Source organism: Balaenoptera borealis, assembly GCF_965194805.1.
Source record: "Balaenoptera borealis genome assembly, chromosome: 2".
NCBI classification, from domain to species: Eukaryota; Metazoa; Chordata; class Mammalia; order Artiodactyla; family Balaenopteridae; genus Balaenoptera; species Balaenoptera borealis.
The window spans coordinates 171286626-171305757 of record NC_138867.1 but is presented as its reverse complement, the minus strand read 5'-3'; the positions used below and the strand labels follow the sequence as shown (position 1 = coordinate 171305757).

The 19132-nt window shown below is 37.6% G+C and overlaps 1 protein-coding gene and 1 pseudogene across 2 annotated transcripts in view; one reads left to right on the top strand and one right to left on the bottom strand.

The window, feature by feature from the left end:
• Nucleotides 1-19132, bottom strand: part of LOC309624622 (olfactory receptor 7A10-like) — a 95458-nt pseudogene that overhangs the window by 35445 nt on the left and 40881 nt on the right. The window lies entirely within an intron of this gene.
• Nucleotides 158-11716, top strand: LOC309624623 (olfactory receptor 7G3-like). The gene has a single exon (XM_082382910.1). The coding sequence runs from the start codon at nt 1126-1128 to the stop codon at nt 2059-2061; it is 936 nt and encodes a 311-aa protein (XP_082239036.1). The 5' UTR covers nt 158-1125; the 3' UTR covers nt 2062-11716.

Genomic DNA, 19132 nt, shown 5'->3' with positions numbered 1-19132 from the left:
GGGGTGGGATGGGGAGGGTGGGAGGGAGGGAGATGCAAGAGGGAAGAGAAATGGGAACATATTGTATATGTATAACTGATTCACTTTGTTATAAAGCAGAAGCTAACACACTATTGTAAGGCAATTATACTTCAATAAAGATGTTTTAAAAAAAAAATCAATCTATTTTTTACAAAATATTTATTTAGTTATTTGGCTACGCCAGGTCTTAGTTGCAGCACGAGGGATCTTCATTGCCGGTGCGGGATCTTCAGCTGCGGCATGTGGGATCTAGTTTCCTGACCAGGGATTGAACCCAGGCATCCTGCGTTGGGAGAGTGGAGTCTTAGCCACTAGACCACCAGGGAACTCCCAGAAATCCACCTATCTGATTCGGGAAATTTCCTCTTTATGGAAGTATTTCAGCCAATAACTGAATAAAGAATTAAAATGTCAGCATTTTGTAACTCCTGGTGAATTAATAGATCTAGGCAATAATTATTACAAGAAGACAAAGAGGCAATGTGTTCTTCCTCATGAATATATTTAAGGATGTTTGCCAAAAATTGAACCTAAATTTAGTCAAGATTCTAGACTAGAAGTAGGCACATCTTTTTCAGTAGAGAGCTAAATAGTAAATGTGTTAGGTTGTGTGGGCTATACGGTCTCTGTCACAAGTATTCTCAACTCAGACGTTGTAGCGGGGAAGCTGCCATGGACCATAAATAAACAAATGGCTGTGTTCCAGTAAACCTTTATTTACTGAAATAAGCAGCAGGCAGAATTTTGTCCACAGACTGCATTTTCCCAAACTGTATTCTAGAATACAGTCTTAATAATTTTATTCTGGAGTTATTTGCTCGGAGGCATCTTAAGGGAGAAGACAACATTCCATGACTATCTTCCTGTGAGTACATACCCCTACTTGACAAAGAATAGATGGACTGTAAAAGCTTGGGACGGGGTGGTGTGGGGCGAAGTTTTGTGGGAATGTAAAGCAAGAAAAGGAGAGGAAAGAAGAGGGGAGAGAAGGAAGCAGGAGAAAAGACCTGTAACTGATTGGTTTCAAAATATGGACAAGATTAAGGAAGTTTCTCTGAAGTTTTGTTTTCTTGTCACCGTCTTTCTAACAGACCCATTGACAATATGAAACCAGGAAACCTCTCTGATACTGCAGAATTTCTCCTTCTGGGATTGTCAGGGGATCCAGAACTGCAGCCCCTCCTATTCTGCCTGTTCCTGTCCATATACGTGGTCACTGTGCTTGGTAACTTGCTCATCATCCTGGCCAGTATCTATAACTCCCACCTCCACACTCCCATGTACTTCTTCCTCTCTAACCTGTCTTTCACTGACATCTGTTTCACCACCACCACAATCCCAAAGATGCTAGTGAACATCCAGACACAGAGCGAATCCACCAGTTACACAGGATTCCTCACCCAAATCTGCTTTGTCCTGACTTTTGCTGGACTGAAAAATGGAATTCTGGTCAAGATGGCCTATGATCGATTTGTGACCATCTGTCACCCACTGAGGTACAATGTCATCATGAACCCCAAGCTCTGCGGGCTGGTTCTGATCTCCTTCTTTTTTAGTGTTCTGGATGCCCTGCTCCACACTTTGATGGCACTGCGGCTGTCCTTTTGCACAGAACTAAAAATTCCCCACTTTTTATGTGAACTAGCTAATATTCTCCAACTTGCCTATTCTGATATCCTCATCAATAATATCCTCGTGCAGTTAGTGACCAGCCTGTTGGGCGTCATTCCTCTCTCTGGGATAATTTTCTCTTATACTCGAATTGTCTCCTCTGTCCTGAAAATCCTGTCAGCTGGTGGAAAGGATAAGGCATTTTCCATCTGTGGGTCACACTTAATAGTTGTTTCCTTGTTTTACAGGACAGGTTTTGGGGTGTACTTTAGTTCTGCAGCCACTCACTCCTCCAGGAAGAGTGCAGTAGTATCAGTGATGTACACTGTGGTTACCCCTATGATGAACCCCTTTATCTGTAGTCTGAGGAACAAGGCTATGATGGGGGCTTTGAGGAAACTCATCTCTAGAATATCATCTTTCCATTGATTTCCAGTTGCTTTGGGCTTACACTGCTGGAATATAACACAGAGAAATAAATTAAGGAGAGGTCCAGCAAGTCTGACCACCTTCTTGAAATACTTAAGACCAGATATCAGATGGTTAAGGGTGAGAATTTGTTTTTTTGGTTTTTTTTAAAGATTTTTTTGATGTGGACCATTTTAAAAAAAAATTTATTTATTTATTTATTTATGGCTGTGTTGGGTCTTCGTTTCTGCGCGAGGGCTTTCTCTAGTTGTGGCAAGCAGGGGCCCCTCTTCATCGCGGTGCGCGGGCCTCTCACTATCGCGGCCTCTCTTGGTGCAGAGCACACGTTCCAGACGCGCAGGCTCAGTAATTGTGGCTCACGGGCCCAGCTGCTCCGCGGCATGTGGGATCTTCCCAGACCAGGGCTCGAACCCGTGTCCCCCTGCATTGGCAGGCAGACTCCCAACCACTGCACCACCAGGGAAACCCTGAGAATTTGTTTTTAATTAAAGAAAATTTTTTGGTGTTTCTTTTTTATTTTATTTTTATATTTCTGGGGGGTGAGAGTTTTGGAATCAGACCACCTGGGTTTGAATCCTACCTCTGTTAAACAGTAGCTGTGTGACCTTTGACAGTTTACTTGAACCCTCTAAGCTCAGTTTCCTCATCTGCAAAATTGGCATAATTATATTTACAATTTTGGAAGATCTGAGACACTTCGATTCTCTCAGTGAGAATACATGCATGCCTTCAGCAATAATAAGGCAAAAGTCTCGACTCTCATAAGGAAATGATAAATGATCACTTTATCATCTTTTCTAACAATGACTTTAGAGGTCAGATAGGTCTAGGCACAAAAACACAGGGCTGCATTTCATTCTGCCTAAGCCTTCTTCCTAAGGCTGTTCCCCTGATGGTCATCAATGCCTATAGCTGTGCAGGGACATTTCAGACACAATAACCAGAAACAGAAAACTGGCTGCCTCTCCTTAGGTCTCTTTGCAATGCAGAAAGAATCTTTCCAAGGAGACACCCAAAAGACATTGTTTTTATTATCACCCTGATTTGGGACATATATCCTGTATTAGTTTCCTATTGTCATTGTGACACATTACCACAAGCTTAGTATCCTAAAACAACACAAATGTATTCTCTTGCAGTCCTGGAAATCAGAAGCCTGAAATCAGCTACATTGCGCTAAAGTCAAAGTGTTGGGCTCCTTTTGAAAGCTCTAAGAAAAGAATGAAATGCGGAGTTATTGTTTTTTGTTTGTTTATTTTTGGCCGTGCACATCATGGCTTGTGGGATTTTAGTTCTCTGACCAGGGGTTGAACCCAGGCCAAGCGCTGAGTCCTAATCACTGGACTGACAGGGTATTCCCCGGAGTTATTGTTGAATGCGTAAAGAATTTCTGTTGAGGGTGATGAAAAAGTTCAGGAAATGGGTAATGGTGGTGGTCCCACAACATTGTGAATGTTCTTAGTGCCATGGAATTGAACACTTTAAATGGCTGAAATGATAAATTTTATATCTATTTCACCACAATTTAAAAAACTCAAAAAAAGGGAATTGAAACTGATAAATAACATCTTTCTCTCTAGACAAAAACAAACAAAAATCATTCCAATGTTAAGCAAAAGTCAAAGTGATTAAATATTTTGGAAGACAATATACAAAGATATTTTTATGACCTCAGAGGAGTTGAGCACCTGAGAGACTAATACAATCCAAAAGGTAGAGACAGGAGTTTAAGCACTTTAAAAATAAGCCACTAATAAAAAAGTTAATACAGAAAAAAAAAAAGCCACTAAAACAATTTTCAAGAATGAAAATTCAGAATTGTTCTTTCAATATAGTGAAGAAGAAAGCAGGGCAAATAAACTTCCAATGAAATGTCTCCACATGTGACCTTATTCACTCCATCAATATCAACGTGCTTTGATTACTCAGTATAGAAATAAACAACTTTTAATATATTCCAGCACTCTCAAAAATCAATCCTTCTCACCCTCTCCCCTGTAGCCACCAGTCTACTTTCTGCCCTTATGAAGTTGCCTATTCTACGTACCTTATAACTGAAATCATACAATATTTGTCCTTTTTTTGTCTGGCTTATTTCGCAGAGCATAATGTTTTTAGGGTTTATCCATGTTGTAATGTGTCAGAATTTCATTCCTTCTTATATGGCTGAAATGAATGAATGAATGAATGAATGAATAAATAAATAACTTCATAACCTACAATTATAACCAGGCTTCCTGATATCATTGATTGCATAGATATGCCATTGGTTGTATCTAAAAAAAGAATACTAGAGTCCAGTTAGAGAAGAATGGTGTGTCCACATTTGCACTGTATGTGAAATACATGTGAACAGAAAGAGGTGGAGCAGTGAATGATGAACACCTGGCTTCATAGCATCAGGGAATCAACCACCCTGAATTTTTCCATTATGTCTTCTTGGCCTTTAAGGATTTGTACTGCACTGGCATCAGAATGATGATGAAATTGTTTGGCTAATGAGGAGCTTTGGATATTGGTCCTCCAGAGGTACAGAGACTACAAATTGTGAAAACCACACTCAACAGCACTTCCCTGGTAAAGAAACAGCACACCTGTACCTCCTCCTGGAGATAAGCCCTCTTGCCCAGGAGCCTGGAGCTTCACTCAGTCCCTCTCCTCTTATAGAACTTCAGTCTCCATCACTGAACACCTAGCAGAGATGCATCATTGCATCTCTAGGAGAGATTCCATCATTGCACAGTGAAGTCATCCAGGTAGCAAAATGTCCCTTTGTTAATGTTTGGAAATCAGGGCAGGTGTTTTACTACAAGTTTATCCATGGGAAACTGTGAGGAAAGGACATGCATAAAATGATTAGAACCAAGGCATCCATTTGCCTCTTGCCTGTCTCCCATCTTGACATGTTTCCTTGTACCTTTCCTGCAATCCTCAAAGAGCTCTCATTCTGTCAGTCTCCTACTCTCTCTCCACAATGGCAAAGACTCTTTTCTTTCTCAGCAGGAATATGCTCATTTACAAACATGGTGATTGTTTTCAACTTTGCGGGCATTTAACTTCATTTTTGTAGTGGTTTCAGGGAGGAGGCTTGGGCAGTTTTACTGTATCTTCTAGTTCTGTGTTTTTAACACAGCTCTGTGTTATCTCTGTTGCCAGGCTGTGAGGTCTCTGAGAAAGGAGGTGCCAATCCAGTTAGCTTCATCAGCGTGACTACACGTTTCTCCTAATAAAGTTACCAAATGTTATAAATAATCAGAACAGCATAGTGTAATTTTTTAAATGACCATTCCTAGATCCTTTCCAGAATTAACAAATGTTGACACTGCTTTATTAACTTCAGGTCTTTTTTCAAAATAACAAAATAACAAGCATATGGAAAGCATCCCTCTATTCCATTACTTCCCTTCCCAAATTGGTGTTCACCTCTGGTGATACTCCTGCTGCTGGACTAGGGACCACATCTTTTCCATCAGATTTATCAACAATATGGAACCCAGAATTGTGGCGCATGGGCTTAGTTGCTCTGCTGCATGTGGGATCTTCCTGGACCAGGGCTTGAACCCGTGTCCCCTGCATTGGCAGGCGGATTCTTAACCACTGCACCACCAGGGAAGTCCCTATTGCTTTGTTTCTTACACATCTCTAGTGGAGTCCACATAGAGAAACATCCTTGAATAAAATTAATTGTATCATTGATGTCTTAGCAGATTGGGTGCAGACTTAGGGCCTTCATGGAAAATTATTAAATGTGTCTTATTCTATGGAGAACTACTTTCCTTTGACAAGGAGATGTTGAGAATAAGACAAGAGGAGAAAGGGAAGCTGGCAAGATAAGCAGGATCACTTTCCCCAGAAGCACAGAAACAAGAGGCCATCAGTCAGAACCATCTCTGTGGATGAGGTGAAAACAGTGGAGCTGTCAAGGGAGAGTCAAGAGAGTGGGTGAAGAACCTTCTGTTCACTGGTGGTTGAGGGGTGGTTTTATTTTCAGCACCAGCCTGGGAAACAGCTCCCTGCCTGGCACTCCTGTTCACTCTAGTGCAGAGCTTCCTCCATTGATGTCCACAGAACAGCTGCAGAGATGAATCACCTGAGACCTTTGTTCATACTGAGGTTTCCCTGACCTCCAGCAAGAACCACTGACTTTGAACCTCTGGGGAGACATGTAAGGGATTATAGAACTGTTAATAAGTACTTTTGGAGATTCTGATGACCTCTAAAGTCTAAGCTGCATGACCCATATTAGAAGAACTGGGAAATATATTTAGAATTAAGACTATGGAAGGGCCTTTCCTCAATTTTACTTGTTAAAATATCATATACAAAGGAGAGCTTAAAACCTATGTGTAAAAAAACAAAAACAAAAACCTATGTGTAGTTCTGCAGGAATAGTAACATAATAACCATGCACATACCTATCCCGAAGTTAAAGCAATGCCGTCATTATAGAATGCAACTGTTCTCCCACTTGCATCACCCCCTCCCCTCCAGTGACAAACAGAATCCTGAATTTTTTTACTGATCCTTTTCTTTGATGTTCTTCTATTAGTTTAACTCCTATGAATTTGTCATTATTTGGTCATATTTGCACTGTAAAACTGGTAATAGGATTAAATGTCATTGTCTTACCACTCCTGTATTTAGGTTTCTGCAATTAATAGATTTTCCTCTTTCCAAAATGTTTTAATTGAAACGTTTAAATTTTTTATCCTGATCGTTTTTCTAATTATTGCATTTTTGTGTTTTGGTGTGTATTAGTAACTAATTAATTTACAATATTCTGTATTTTTACATTATGTATGGTGACTTTTCAAAATAGATATGCTTTATAATGCTGATGGAAAGGTAGTCTGCTTGCAGCTAGTTTTCTGCTGTTATGAATGATTCCGTGTGAGTATTCTTTTACACATCTCATGGTAGCAGTGAGAGAGTGTTTTATACTTGTCATGGAATTATTGTGTAAAGGAAATACATATTCTCCTTTGGGTATTTAAGAGTTTTCTTAAGTGGTTGAACCAATTTATACACACATTAAAAGTTTCTGGTAATTCATATTATCACCAACATCTTTTCATTTATTGTGACAGTTTGCTTGTTGTAAAAATTAGTTCATCAGTTGTCATATCACACATTTATTTTCCTTTCTGTTAAATATCTATTTGTGATCTTTCTACTGAGTTGTTTAACTTTTTCTTATTGATTCATATGAATTCTTTACATAATAGGGATATTAGTATTTGTTATATGCATTGCAAATTTCTCCTTTAAGTGTATGACTTCTTTTTAGATATCCTATACAGCTTTTTTTTTTTTTTGGTGTGAACATTTTAATTATGTAGTTAAAGTTTGTTAATACTTTCCATACTGGCTTGTACTCAGTAGGTCTTTTTTTATGAAACCCATAGTACTTCAGACTGAAGAATTCTCAGTATTGACTTTTAAAAATTTTTTTTTAAAATTTATTTTATTTATTATTATTTATTTTTGGCTGCATTGGGTCCTCGTTGCCAGGCGTGGGCTTTCTCTAGTTGCAGCGATTCGGGGCTACTCTTCGTTGCGGTGCACGGGCTTCTCATTGCAGTGGCTTCTCTTACTGCAGAGCACAGGCTCTAAGCGCGTGGGCTTCACTAGCTGTGGCACATGGGCTCAGTAGTTGTGGCTCACGGGCTTAGTTGCTCCGCAGCATGTGGGATCTTCCCGGACCAGGGCTCAAACCCGTGTGCCCTGCATTGGCAGGTGGATTCTTAACCACTGCACCACCAGGGAGGCCCTCAGTATTGGCTTTTACATTAGAAATATGAACCCTCCTGAAATTTACTTTTCCCTTTGATGTGAAGCAGGATCCAAACTTATTTTTATGTCCCTGCATAAACTGTCCGTTTAGGTATTGGTTTCTTTCTAGGCTCTATTTTCTGATCAATAGGTCTTTTCTTTATCCCTGAGCCAGTATAATATGTCTTAATTACTGTAGCAGAGCAGTCAACTAAAAATAAGTTTAGGTACTTCCCTGGCGGTCCAGTGGTTAAGACTCCCCACTTCCAATGCAGGAGGCATGTGTTTGATCCCTGGTTGGGGCACTAATCCCACATGCTTCGGGCTGTGGCCAAAAAGTAAAAAAAAAAAAAAAAAAAAAAAAATCTATTATGGCAACAAAGAAGCCCCTAAGTCTGTTGATTACAATCACAAGGTACATTGTACAATAATTTGACTGTTTCTCTGATAATTCACAATGTACTGTAACAGCATTGATAACCATGGACCGGAATTTCAATGAATGGTCCATAATAATGTGGAAAGAATATTGAAGCTACTACTTTGAAACTGGGAAAAGCTAGTATTGAAATTCTAAAAACTAAAATGCCTATTACATGCTCAGTCTATTTTTAAATTTTTGGTAAATATGTAACATAAAATTTGCAATTTAAATGATTTTTAGGTGTGGAATTTTGTGCCATGGTTACATTCACAATGTTGTGCAGCCATCACCATGATCTGTTTCCACATGTTTTTCATCACCTCAAACTCTTCCCCCTCCCTCAACCTTTGGCAACCTCTAGTCTACTTTGTGTCTCTATAAATGTTCCTACTCTAGATATTTCATGTAAATGTAATTATACAATAAATACTTCTTTTCTTTTTCAATTTCTTATTGTGAAATTTTCAATCATACAGAAAAGTTGAAAGAATGATAAAATGAGCACACATTCATCTAGTATCTACATTCAATAATTAACATTTAGCAATATTTGTTTCATTGATCATTGTTACTATTTTTCTTTTTTATTGTGTTAAAATACACATAACATAAAATTTACTATCTTAACCATTTTTAAGGTCACAGTTTAGTAGTGTTAAGTAAAGAACTTTTCCATCCTGCAAATCTGAAACTCTATGCCCTTTAAACAACAACTCTCCTTTTCTGCCTCTTCTCAGCCGCTATTCTATTTTCCATTTCTATGAATTTCAGTACATTAGATAATTCATATAAATGAAATTTGTCTTTTTGTCACTGACTTGTTCCATTTAGCCTAATGTTCTCAAGTTTCATCCATGTTGTAGCATGTGTCAGGATTGCCTTCCTTTCTAAGGCTGTATAATATTCCATTGTTTGTATATAACACATTCTGTTTATCCATTCATCCACTGATAGATGCTTAGGTTGCTCCCACCTCCTGGTTATTGTAAATTGTGCTACTATGAATAAAGTTGTGGAAATATCTCTTAAAATCTTTATTTAAAATATTTAAGAATTATTATTTTTTAAAATTCACTCTTTCCTCTCCATCTTCAAGAGTGCTATCACCTCACACCAGTCAGAATGGCCATCATCAAAAAAATCTACAAAAAATAAACGCTGGAGAGGGTGTGGAGAAAAGGGAACCCCCTTGCACTGTTGGTGGGAATGTAAATTGATACAGCCACTATGGAGAACAGTATGGAGGTTCCTTAAAAAACTAAAAATAGAGCTACCATACGACCCAGCAATCCCACTACTGGGCATATACCCTGAGAAAACCATAATTCAAAAAGAGTCATGTACCACAATGTTCATTGCAGCTCTATTTACAATAGCCAGGACATGGAAGTAACATAAGTGTCCATCGACAGATGAATGGATAAAGAAGATGTGGTACATATATACAATGGAATATTACTCAGCCATAAAAAGAAACGAAATTGAGTTATTTGTAGTGAGGTGGATGGACCTAGAGTCTGTCATACAGAGTGAAGTAAGTCAGAAAGAGAAAAACAAATACCGTATGCTTACACATATATATGGAATCTTAAAAAAAAAAAAAGGTTCTGAAGAACCTAGGGGCCGGACAGGAATAAAGACGCAGACGTAGAGAATGGACTTGAGGACATGGGGAGGGGGAAGGGTAAGCTGGGACGAAGTGAGAGAGTGGCATGGACATATATACACTACCAAATGTAAAATAGATAGCTAGTGGGAAGCAGCCAAATAGCACAGGGAGATCAGCTCGGGGCTTTGTGACCACCTAGAGGGGTGGGATAGGGAGGGTGGGAGGGAGACGCAAAAAGGAGGGGATATGGGGATATATATATACGTACAGCTGAGGCACTGTTATACAGCAGAGACTAACACAACATTGTAAAGCAATTATACTCCAATAAAGATGTTAAAAAAATATATATGAAAGCTATACTATAAAATAGATACAGTGATAATATATCTGAGAGGTGGAATTATGGCTGCTTTTAAATCTATTTTTGGATTATTTGATTACATGATTTCTCCATAAAGAATATGAATCCCTTGTGTAATAAAAGTTACTCAAAACCAAAAAAAAAAAAAAATTCTGTTGAGGAAAAGAGAATAGAATGAAGGTTTGAGCATAGAAATCATCTAGAAATCACTGAAGATACTGGGCCTGTAGTGCAGTTTCATTTGTAGTGGGTTTGGCTTACATTCTTGTATTTAGTTTTATTTCTATACAACTATCAAAGAAGGAGAAAGAAGTTGGGTAATATTTGCATTTGCAACTAATTAAAGCAGAATTGCTTTTAGCTTTAACAAAAAGATCGTTTTGTGATCTCAGATTAATATCTTTACTCTTAAATGGAGCATAAATAACATTTATTGGCTAAGATTATTTGCAATAAACAAGACTGTTTACTGTTTACCACCTAGCAGATGACTATTTGTAAGTCTCACTGAGTATGCTAAAAGCTTATACTGAGCTCTCATTTTACCAGAGTGAATTTAAATTAACTTCAGCAGCCAGAATTAATGAAACCGGGTAAATGATGCAAAGATATTCCACAGGGTATTCTGTTTTAATTAGAGATAGAAAATGTGAGTCATTAGAGGTTTTTAAAAATGTTGCATTCTATTACTTTCTCATATTTTAAATCTAGGAATATAGATGAAAACTAAAAAATGTTAGCCACCTTAGTTCAGTTTTTAATGTATATCAGCTCTGAATTTATATTGAGTGAATAGTAAAGAGTCTGAATGAAGAACATAATCTGGAGGCATTCAGGTACAAGTAATAAACTTTATTAGAAGTTGAGTATCTGTTAATTAGCAGGCAGCTATATAACTTAACTATAAAGCCACTACAACTCAAACATTGTAGCATTACTACATGAATGAACACATATACAAATTAAACAGAAAAGAATATCCACAAATAGTTCTAAGTATGTCTGGGAAGTTTGATTGTGATAAAGTCAAGTTATAATCTTTAAAATTGATGCCTAGAAAACTACACACCCATTGAAAACTAAAGTCTGTACCTCACACTACATACCAAAATAAATTACACCAGTTGCACATGTAAGAAGCTTGCAAGTTGCCACTTTACCCTAACAAGATGCGTCTTTTACAAATGTTTTCTCCCACTCTGTGGCTTGTCTTTTCATTATCTTGATAGTGATTTTCACAGAGCAGAAATTTTCTATTTTAATGAAGTCTAGCTTATCAATTCTTTCTTTCATGGATTGTGCCTTTGGTGTTATATTTTAAAATTCATTGCCATACCCAAGGTCATCTAGGTTTTCTCCTATGTTATCTTCTGGGAGTTTTACAGTTTTGTGTTTTACATTTAGGTCTGTGGTTTATTTTGAGTTAATTTTTATGAAGGATATAAAGTCTGTGTCTAGATTTTTTTTTTTTTTTTTACTATGGACATCCAGTTGTTTCAGCACTATTTGATGAAAAGACTATCTTTGCTCCATTGTATTGCCTTTGTTCTTTTGCCAAAGATCAGTTGACTGTATTTATGTGGGTCTATTTTGGGGCTCTATTCTGTTCCATTGATCTATTTGTTCTTTCACCAATACCACCCTGTCTTGATTACTGCACCTTCATAATAAGTCCTCAAGCTGGGTAGTGTCATCCCTTCAACTTTGTCCTTCTTCAATGAGGTGATAGCTATTCTGGGTCTCTTGTCTCTTCATATGGACTTTAGAATCAGTTTGCCAATATCCATAAAATAACTTGCTGAGATTTTGATTGGGATCGCACTGAATTTCTATAGATTAAGTCGGAAAGAACTGACATTTTGATAATACCGAGTCTTCCTATTCATGAACATGCAATATCTCTCCATTTATTTAGTTATTCTTTGACTTCATTCATCATGGTTTTGTAGTTTTCCTCCTATAGAGGTTGTACTTATTTTATTAGATTTATACTGAAGTATACATTTTTGGCAGTGCTATTGTAAATAGTGTGGGGTTTTTTTAAACCTATTCCACTTGCTCATTATTGGTATATAGGAAAGCAATTACCTTTTGTATATTAACCTTGGATCCTGCAACCTTGCTATACTCACTTATTAGTTACAGGAATTTTGGGTCAACTCTTTAAGATTTTCTACATAGATGATCATGTCACCTGTGAACAAAGACAGCTTTATGTCTTCCTTCTCAATCTGTACACCGTTTATTTCCTTTTCTTGCCTTATTGCATTAGCAAGGACTTGCAGCACAATACTGAAAAGTTATAATAAAGGAGGACATCCTTGCCTTGTGCTTAATCTTAGTGGGAAAGCATTGAGTTTCTCTCCAGTAAGTATGATGTTAGCTATTGGTTTTTTTGTAGATCGTATTTATCAAGTTAAGAAAGTCCCTCTCTATTCTTAGTTTACTGAGAGTTTTTCTCATGAGTACACACTGGATTTTGTCAAATGCTTCTTCTGCATGTATTTACATGTTTTTTTTTCCCTTTTTTGTCTTGGATGGATTATATTAATTAATTTTCAAATGTTGAACCAGCCTTACATACCTGACACAAATCCCGTTTGGTCATGGTATATAATTGTTTTTATACTTTTGTGGCTTCAGTTTGCTAACATTTTGTTGAGAATCTCTGACACAATTTTTATCACATTTCTACTATAAAAGGTTTGGGAGTCTAATGAATTTAAGCTATTAATTAGTCTTATCAAATTGTGCTTTTTATTCAAAGATACACCATAGCAGAACCCTGAGGGAATGGATGGTGAATGGTAAGGCCTGAATTTACACTTCTTTTATTCTTTATACCCTGAACGCGTCTCTCAACAAGTGTTTACGGCTGATGTTTATTTTTTTGGAAATTAGACATAGCTCACTCCATTCATTCATTCAACAGATTCTACAGCAGAAGGGAGGCTTCTAAGGAGGTAGTGTGTATTAGTGGGGCTGCAGGTTATTACAGGGAATCCAAGCAAGGCCTCATAATGGAGATGGTGATATTTGAGAAAAGACCTAAAAACGTGAGTGGATGAGTACTGTAGATAGTAAAGAGAACAGCAATTCAGGTAAAGGGAATAGCAAGTGAAAATGTCTGCCTACTATACTTGTTGAACATCAAGGACTAAAGAGTATAAGGTGTTTGGAAAAGAGTGAGCAAGGAGTAGAGGTAGAGGAGATGAGATCAAATATATAATGTGGAGGGTAATCATGTAGCAACTTTCCAGCATTTTAAGAACTTCAGCTTCAACTATGATGAAGGGGAAGACACTGAAGTCACATAATTCTTCTGACTTAGATTCTCAAAGGGTTCTCCGGCCACTGTGTTAAGGACACATTTCAGAGGGATAATAATTAAGATGACAGACAACGAAATCTTAATCCCGAGTGGTAATAGTGGAAAAATCGAGAAACTGTCAAATTCTGGTTCTATCTCAAAGATAGGGCCGACACATTTTGCTTCTGTATTGGATGTGACAGGAGAGAGAAAGGAAAAAGTCAAAGATGAATCACATTTTGTAACTGAGCACCAGGAAGAATGGAGCTGCCCTTTTCTGTTTTGGAAAGTCTACAGGAAAAGCATGAGTGACTATGTGTGTATTTGATTGCAAGGTATATTAAGTTTGGGATGTCTATTAAATGACAAAACAGAGATATTCTGTTAGTAAGCAGTCTTGTTAGGTGGACCCAGTCCGTAAAGGACAACCTACCTAATCTGCTCAATTTGAAGACCCATAAAGGACTTCGGGGCATTAGTGTGAAGAGGGCTTCCTTTTGCGTTTGTGTGTATGTGTGTTATTTGCTTTGACACTGTGGTTAGGCTAAAGTAGCACTATTTTGGGCTTTCATCTTTGGCAACTTTTTTCTCACCAAGAAGCTTTTTTATTGGGTTGACACCAAACGAGTATTTGCCTGATTCTTCATGTCCTGATTCTTTAACTATTTTCCTAGTTTGGACAGCCACAAATTTGGTTAGTATTTGTTAATTTCACCCTTCAACGTGGACACACTTGAAGCCAAGTGAATTCCCACCACACTGATGGTAGACTCCATCTGATCATGCTCAAAAGAGCACAGAAGTTTGTCCACGGGGAGGGTACTATCAGAGGCTGATTGACAGTATCTGTGTTGTAGACCAACTTAAGGGCAAGCACATACGGTTCTTATGCTTTCCTGCTCCTGATAATAGGCAATGGCAGGCTCTGGATCACAATGTGTGAACCCAGCAGGAATAGTTTTGCACTCTATGTGGCATGACTATGATAAGGGGTCTATATCTTATCTAGCATGTATCTTCTTTTTTATGCTACACAAATACAAGGCTGTCACTTTCTGAGACAATAAACTTTCTCTGGCTGTGACAGATTCAAAGCAGATGCCAAGTTAGAAACATTTCTGAATTAGGTGATTTGGGTTCCTTGACCAGGTTAAAAAAACAAAACAAAACTGTTTTTCTTCTTGGTTTCACATTTAAACAATATGAGTTAGTCTAAACTATATGACCAAAAAATAGAACTACTAAAATAACAGGCCCTTATCATTATTATTTTGATATAATAAATAATAGAGGGATATTGTTTTACTAATAATTACCAGCATTTAGTAATGACAAGCCAAACATTAAGCCTTTAGGAAATTTGTGAACTCCTTCATTTCTTACAATAACTCTGTCAGATTGGTACCAGATTTATCACCATTGATGAAGAAACTCAGTTTCAGAGGAAGAAACTGAGGCACAGAGAGGTTAAATGTAACTTGTCCATAATTGCCCTAGCTGCTATGCTAGTCTGCTTCATCAACCACTATCACCACTATCACATTTCTTTAATGGGACTTTAGATTCAGATAAACAATTTTTCCTGGTTGCAAGGAAATCATTTAACAAGCTCAGTTTGCAATGCTTGAAATGCAAGTCTGAGCCCAAATCTGAGGACCCTAAACCATGTGATCACTAAAAATACTGAGTATCAATTCTGAGCCTTCTAATATGAGTTTGCATTTAAAATAACAGGTCCTATTAGGAATAAGTGTACAAATGGCATTCTAGGAGGGAATATATCCAACAGGTGTTTTAAATTCCTTTAGTGGCAATGAAAAAGTATGAAGGCATTTCCTGCAATACTAAATGAGCTGATTTGCTTTTGGTGGGTAAACACTGAACTTTGCATACAAAACTTAACCTGAAAGTATTTTCTAAGTATCTTGCTATTACTCTACTCAAAGTTAGCCTTGTTATCTCCTTTAACAAACAAGAATGGTAAGACACAGTTTCAGTCAGTATAGTACGGATAAATCATTTGCAGTCTTGGGGAAACTTGTACCTTAACGAGTGTCTTCAATTTGGGGAAGACAGGAATTCACAATTGCCATTCTCTATGCATATTATTGCCATATAAACTAACTCCAGCAAAAGAAAGCTATAGTTAGGTAGATCCTTTCATAAAGTGATGCAGTCACTCAGGAATACTTTATAACCTAAAACGACTGGACAGTCGGTAACCAATGAATTATCCTAATGCTGATTCATCTGAGAGATCCTTTATTCCAATGACTTTCGCTGCTATCCTTCTCTTTTCCTTTTGGGATTAAGAACTATGCATAAAGTCTTACTTACTCTAAGGTTCACCTTGTACCTCTCCTGTCATACAACTCGTCACTTTCCCCATCATATGCCACCAAATGCCAAAAAGAAATCTGAGTACTCTGCGGTCATGGCACAGGTATTTCTAAAGAGATGAACACCTGTTCAAAAATCACTAATTCGAGAATAAATATATGGGGAAATGAACTGGGGACATGACTGGAATCAACTGAAACTGTGAGAGGCCAGCAGGGCAGATATGTGTGTCTGTATGTGCCTTAAAGAATAATGTTCTCGATGAGAAAAAATGCTTTATTGCCCCAAACTTTAATCCAATTAATATCTGGGAATATATTTCAAGACCACTTGTATATATGTGTATATACATAATATTAGCATTGTATATTATTTGTGTTATGTTCTCCCTTCTATTCATGGGGATATGTTGCCTTTAAAGTTGAACCTTTCTTGTTGATCTTGCACATGGATGAAGGTTCACACAGTAAGATAAGTTCAAGGATTTCTTTCTCCAATATCATTGATATGAATTCCTATTACTTAATTTCTTTTTGATAGATTTTCAGATGACAGTCCAAGATAGTTCTGCCAATGGAAATCACAGGACTACCAAATATGGAAAAGACTTTAGAACACTTACAGTGTGTTTTCATGGTCTGCATCAGAATTCTACAGAAGGCTTTTGGCTGAATTGGCAGTGAAATGAGAATGGAAAGTTAGTGTATCAGTTACTTCTCAGTGTGGTATGTTTTCTTTTCTACTATTCTACTATGTATTAGAAATTACATAAAAATCAGGAGAAGAGAAATGGTTAAGAAAAAATATAATCTGTCATGTTAAAGACATTCGGCACTTGCCTAGACTCACAGGTAACATGAGAGAACATGAGAGCTGGCTTGTGAGAGCTAACCTTGTTCCAATTCCCTCACTGTCTTGATGAAAAGCTTTGAGGCTCAAAGAAGGAAGTGACCCTGCCAGAAGCATACCATGAATCAGTGATGAAAGGGAGACTCCTTGGCTTCTGTAGAGCCATGCCTCTGTGCACAAGGTATTAAAGAAGCATTAATTAAATGCCCCTTTACCTAACAACGTGGAGCTTAATCATAAGGTTTGGGCTTCTTGTCTCTTCTTTTCTTTTGCTTTCTCTTTTACATCCTTGGGGGCCTTAGTTTTTAGTTGCTCTCTTGAACTGGATTTACAAGACATTTATTTTCACTAGCCCTTATTGTTTTGGATTGTAGGCTGAATTTTTAAGAATTTGGGGAAGGAGACTGAACTGCCAAAAGTTAACAGATTAGTGGCAAAGAGATCAAAATAATTATAATGCCAATTTCCCTGGGTATTCCCTGTGTACTTTAGGGGTAAAAATAGTATTTGTAAAGTGATTTCAAAATGTGCAAATATCACCTGTGGGACATAAACTACTGGTTAAGAGCACTAACTCTGAAATTAATTTGCCTGGATCTTTTTTCCCCAGCTCCACCACTTAGTAGTGGTGGGACTTCAGGAGTGTTACTTCTTTGTGTTTCACTTCCTCTTTGAAAAACAACCTCCTCTTAATAACCTCACCCATTTTACAGAGCTGTGGCGTGGAGTTAATACAGGTAGAGTGCTTAGGAATCCATGCCACTCTTCAGTCTTTTAAAATCAATCTTACTATTGTTGTTACTACTATTATTATTTTGTTAGCTGTCCTTGAAAAACTTTGCCAGCAGTACTCACTTGCTTTCTTTTTGTTGTATATTCTCTACATCCCACTTAAGCGTTCTACCAAACCCTAAGAGGCTCTTTTCAGATGTTTTACACCTCTTTACTTGTTTGTCACAGCAAAAGTAAAAGGAGTGTGGCTCCCCTTGATCGAACAAACCAGAACTTTGGTTTTCTCCCATTCATACACATGGGTGAACAGATGTGAAAAAACAACTCCATGGGGCTTTCAGTCTGGAGCCAAACATCCAGGCTCGGTGTAACTCGACACTATTATGCACACATGTTGTTCCCTTAGGACCCAAAAGAATCTCAACTAAGCCCATCATTATTTCAGGAATATGAAGAATGCTTTTTGTGAAGTAGCTGAACATAACAGAAATACAAGAAAAGGCAGAGGTGTTTCGTATCACAACTTTTTGAGAAATGCTCAGAGCTCTAAGATGTAGCTGACAATTCCCCCATCAGCTAATGCTTTCAAAGTTACCATAAATTTCACCATAAATACATTTTTTCAGCAATGGCAATAATGCGGTGACTATACTACTCAATTCCTCACAGTGTCAGCATTAAATACATTAAAAGGGTAAGTTAGAATATCTGTCTGATTGCTTCTGACATAACCCCCAGATCTCTTTTATTTCTGTACTCCATCAATTATAATGTGGAACATTAACACAAATTATTTCTAAACACTAACAAGCAATGTAGCAACAAGTGGCAGACAATCAAGGGGAATTTTGCCATAGCACGGTGCTTATTTTGTTACAGGCAGGAATGCAAACCCAAAGGATGTAATTTAGAGGAAACTCTGTCCTGTCTATTCTCTAGGAACTAGAACAAGGGGACTGAGAGAAGATGATTCTGGGTAAATCAAACCGTTTTCTCCTAATTACAGCTGAATAATAGGGAGCAAACTCCCATGGAAGGTTGTGACCTGCTGGCAAGAAAGCTAGGAGGTTGCCCTGGCTAGGGTCTTTCATATACAGTTATTCAAGCTCACACTTGATCATCTGTCAGGGATGCTACGGTAGGGAGAGTTTTGCCGTAGCTGTGAGACTCAGCAAGATCACTTCCAACTCTAAAACCTACAGTTTTAATTTAATCACCAACACCAGCCATCATTAAGAGCAACCTCAAATAACTCCAAATCTGTTCATCTACTCACATATTCTTTACACAGTCAACAGGCCTCGAGTGATTACTACATGCCAGACACAGAATAAGGGATACGAAAGGTAACAACCTCTGTCACTGTGGGGCTTGAGTTCTTTGGGAAGAAGTTCATTTAAATACAAAGAGACACCAAAGATAATATTTGTTTTGATTATTATTCTGTGAAAGAAGTAAGGTAATCTGATAAATTGGGACTGAGTTAGGCTAGTAGGACAATCAAGGAAAAAATATCTTTAAGAGATGAGTGCCAAAGAATAGAAAGGAATCATTTATGGACAATTTTTCTGGAAATAATATTTCCAAAATATGGGAACAGCAAATACAAAGGCCCTGAGGCAAGATGAAGCTTAACTACAATCAAGGAACAAAGAGAAGCTAAAAGGTTAG

What these genes read in the sequence shown, in the direction of transcription:
- LOC309624623 (XM_082382910.1), top strand. Translation starts at nt 1,126, where the DNA reads ATGAAACCAGGAAACCTCTCTGATACTGCAGAATTTCTCCTTCTGGGA.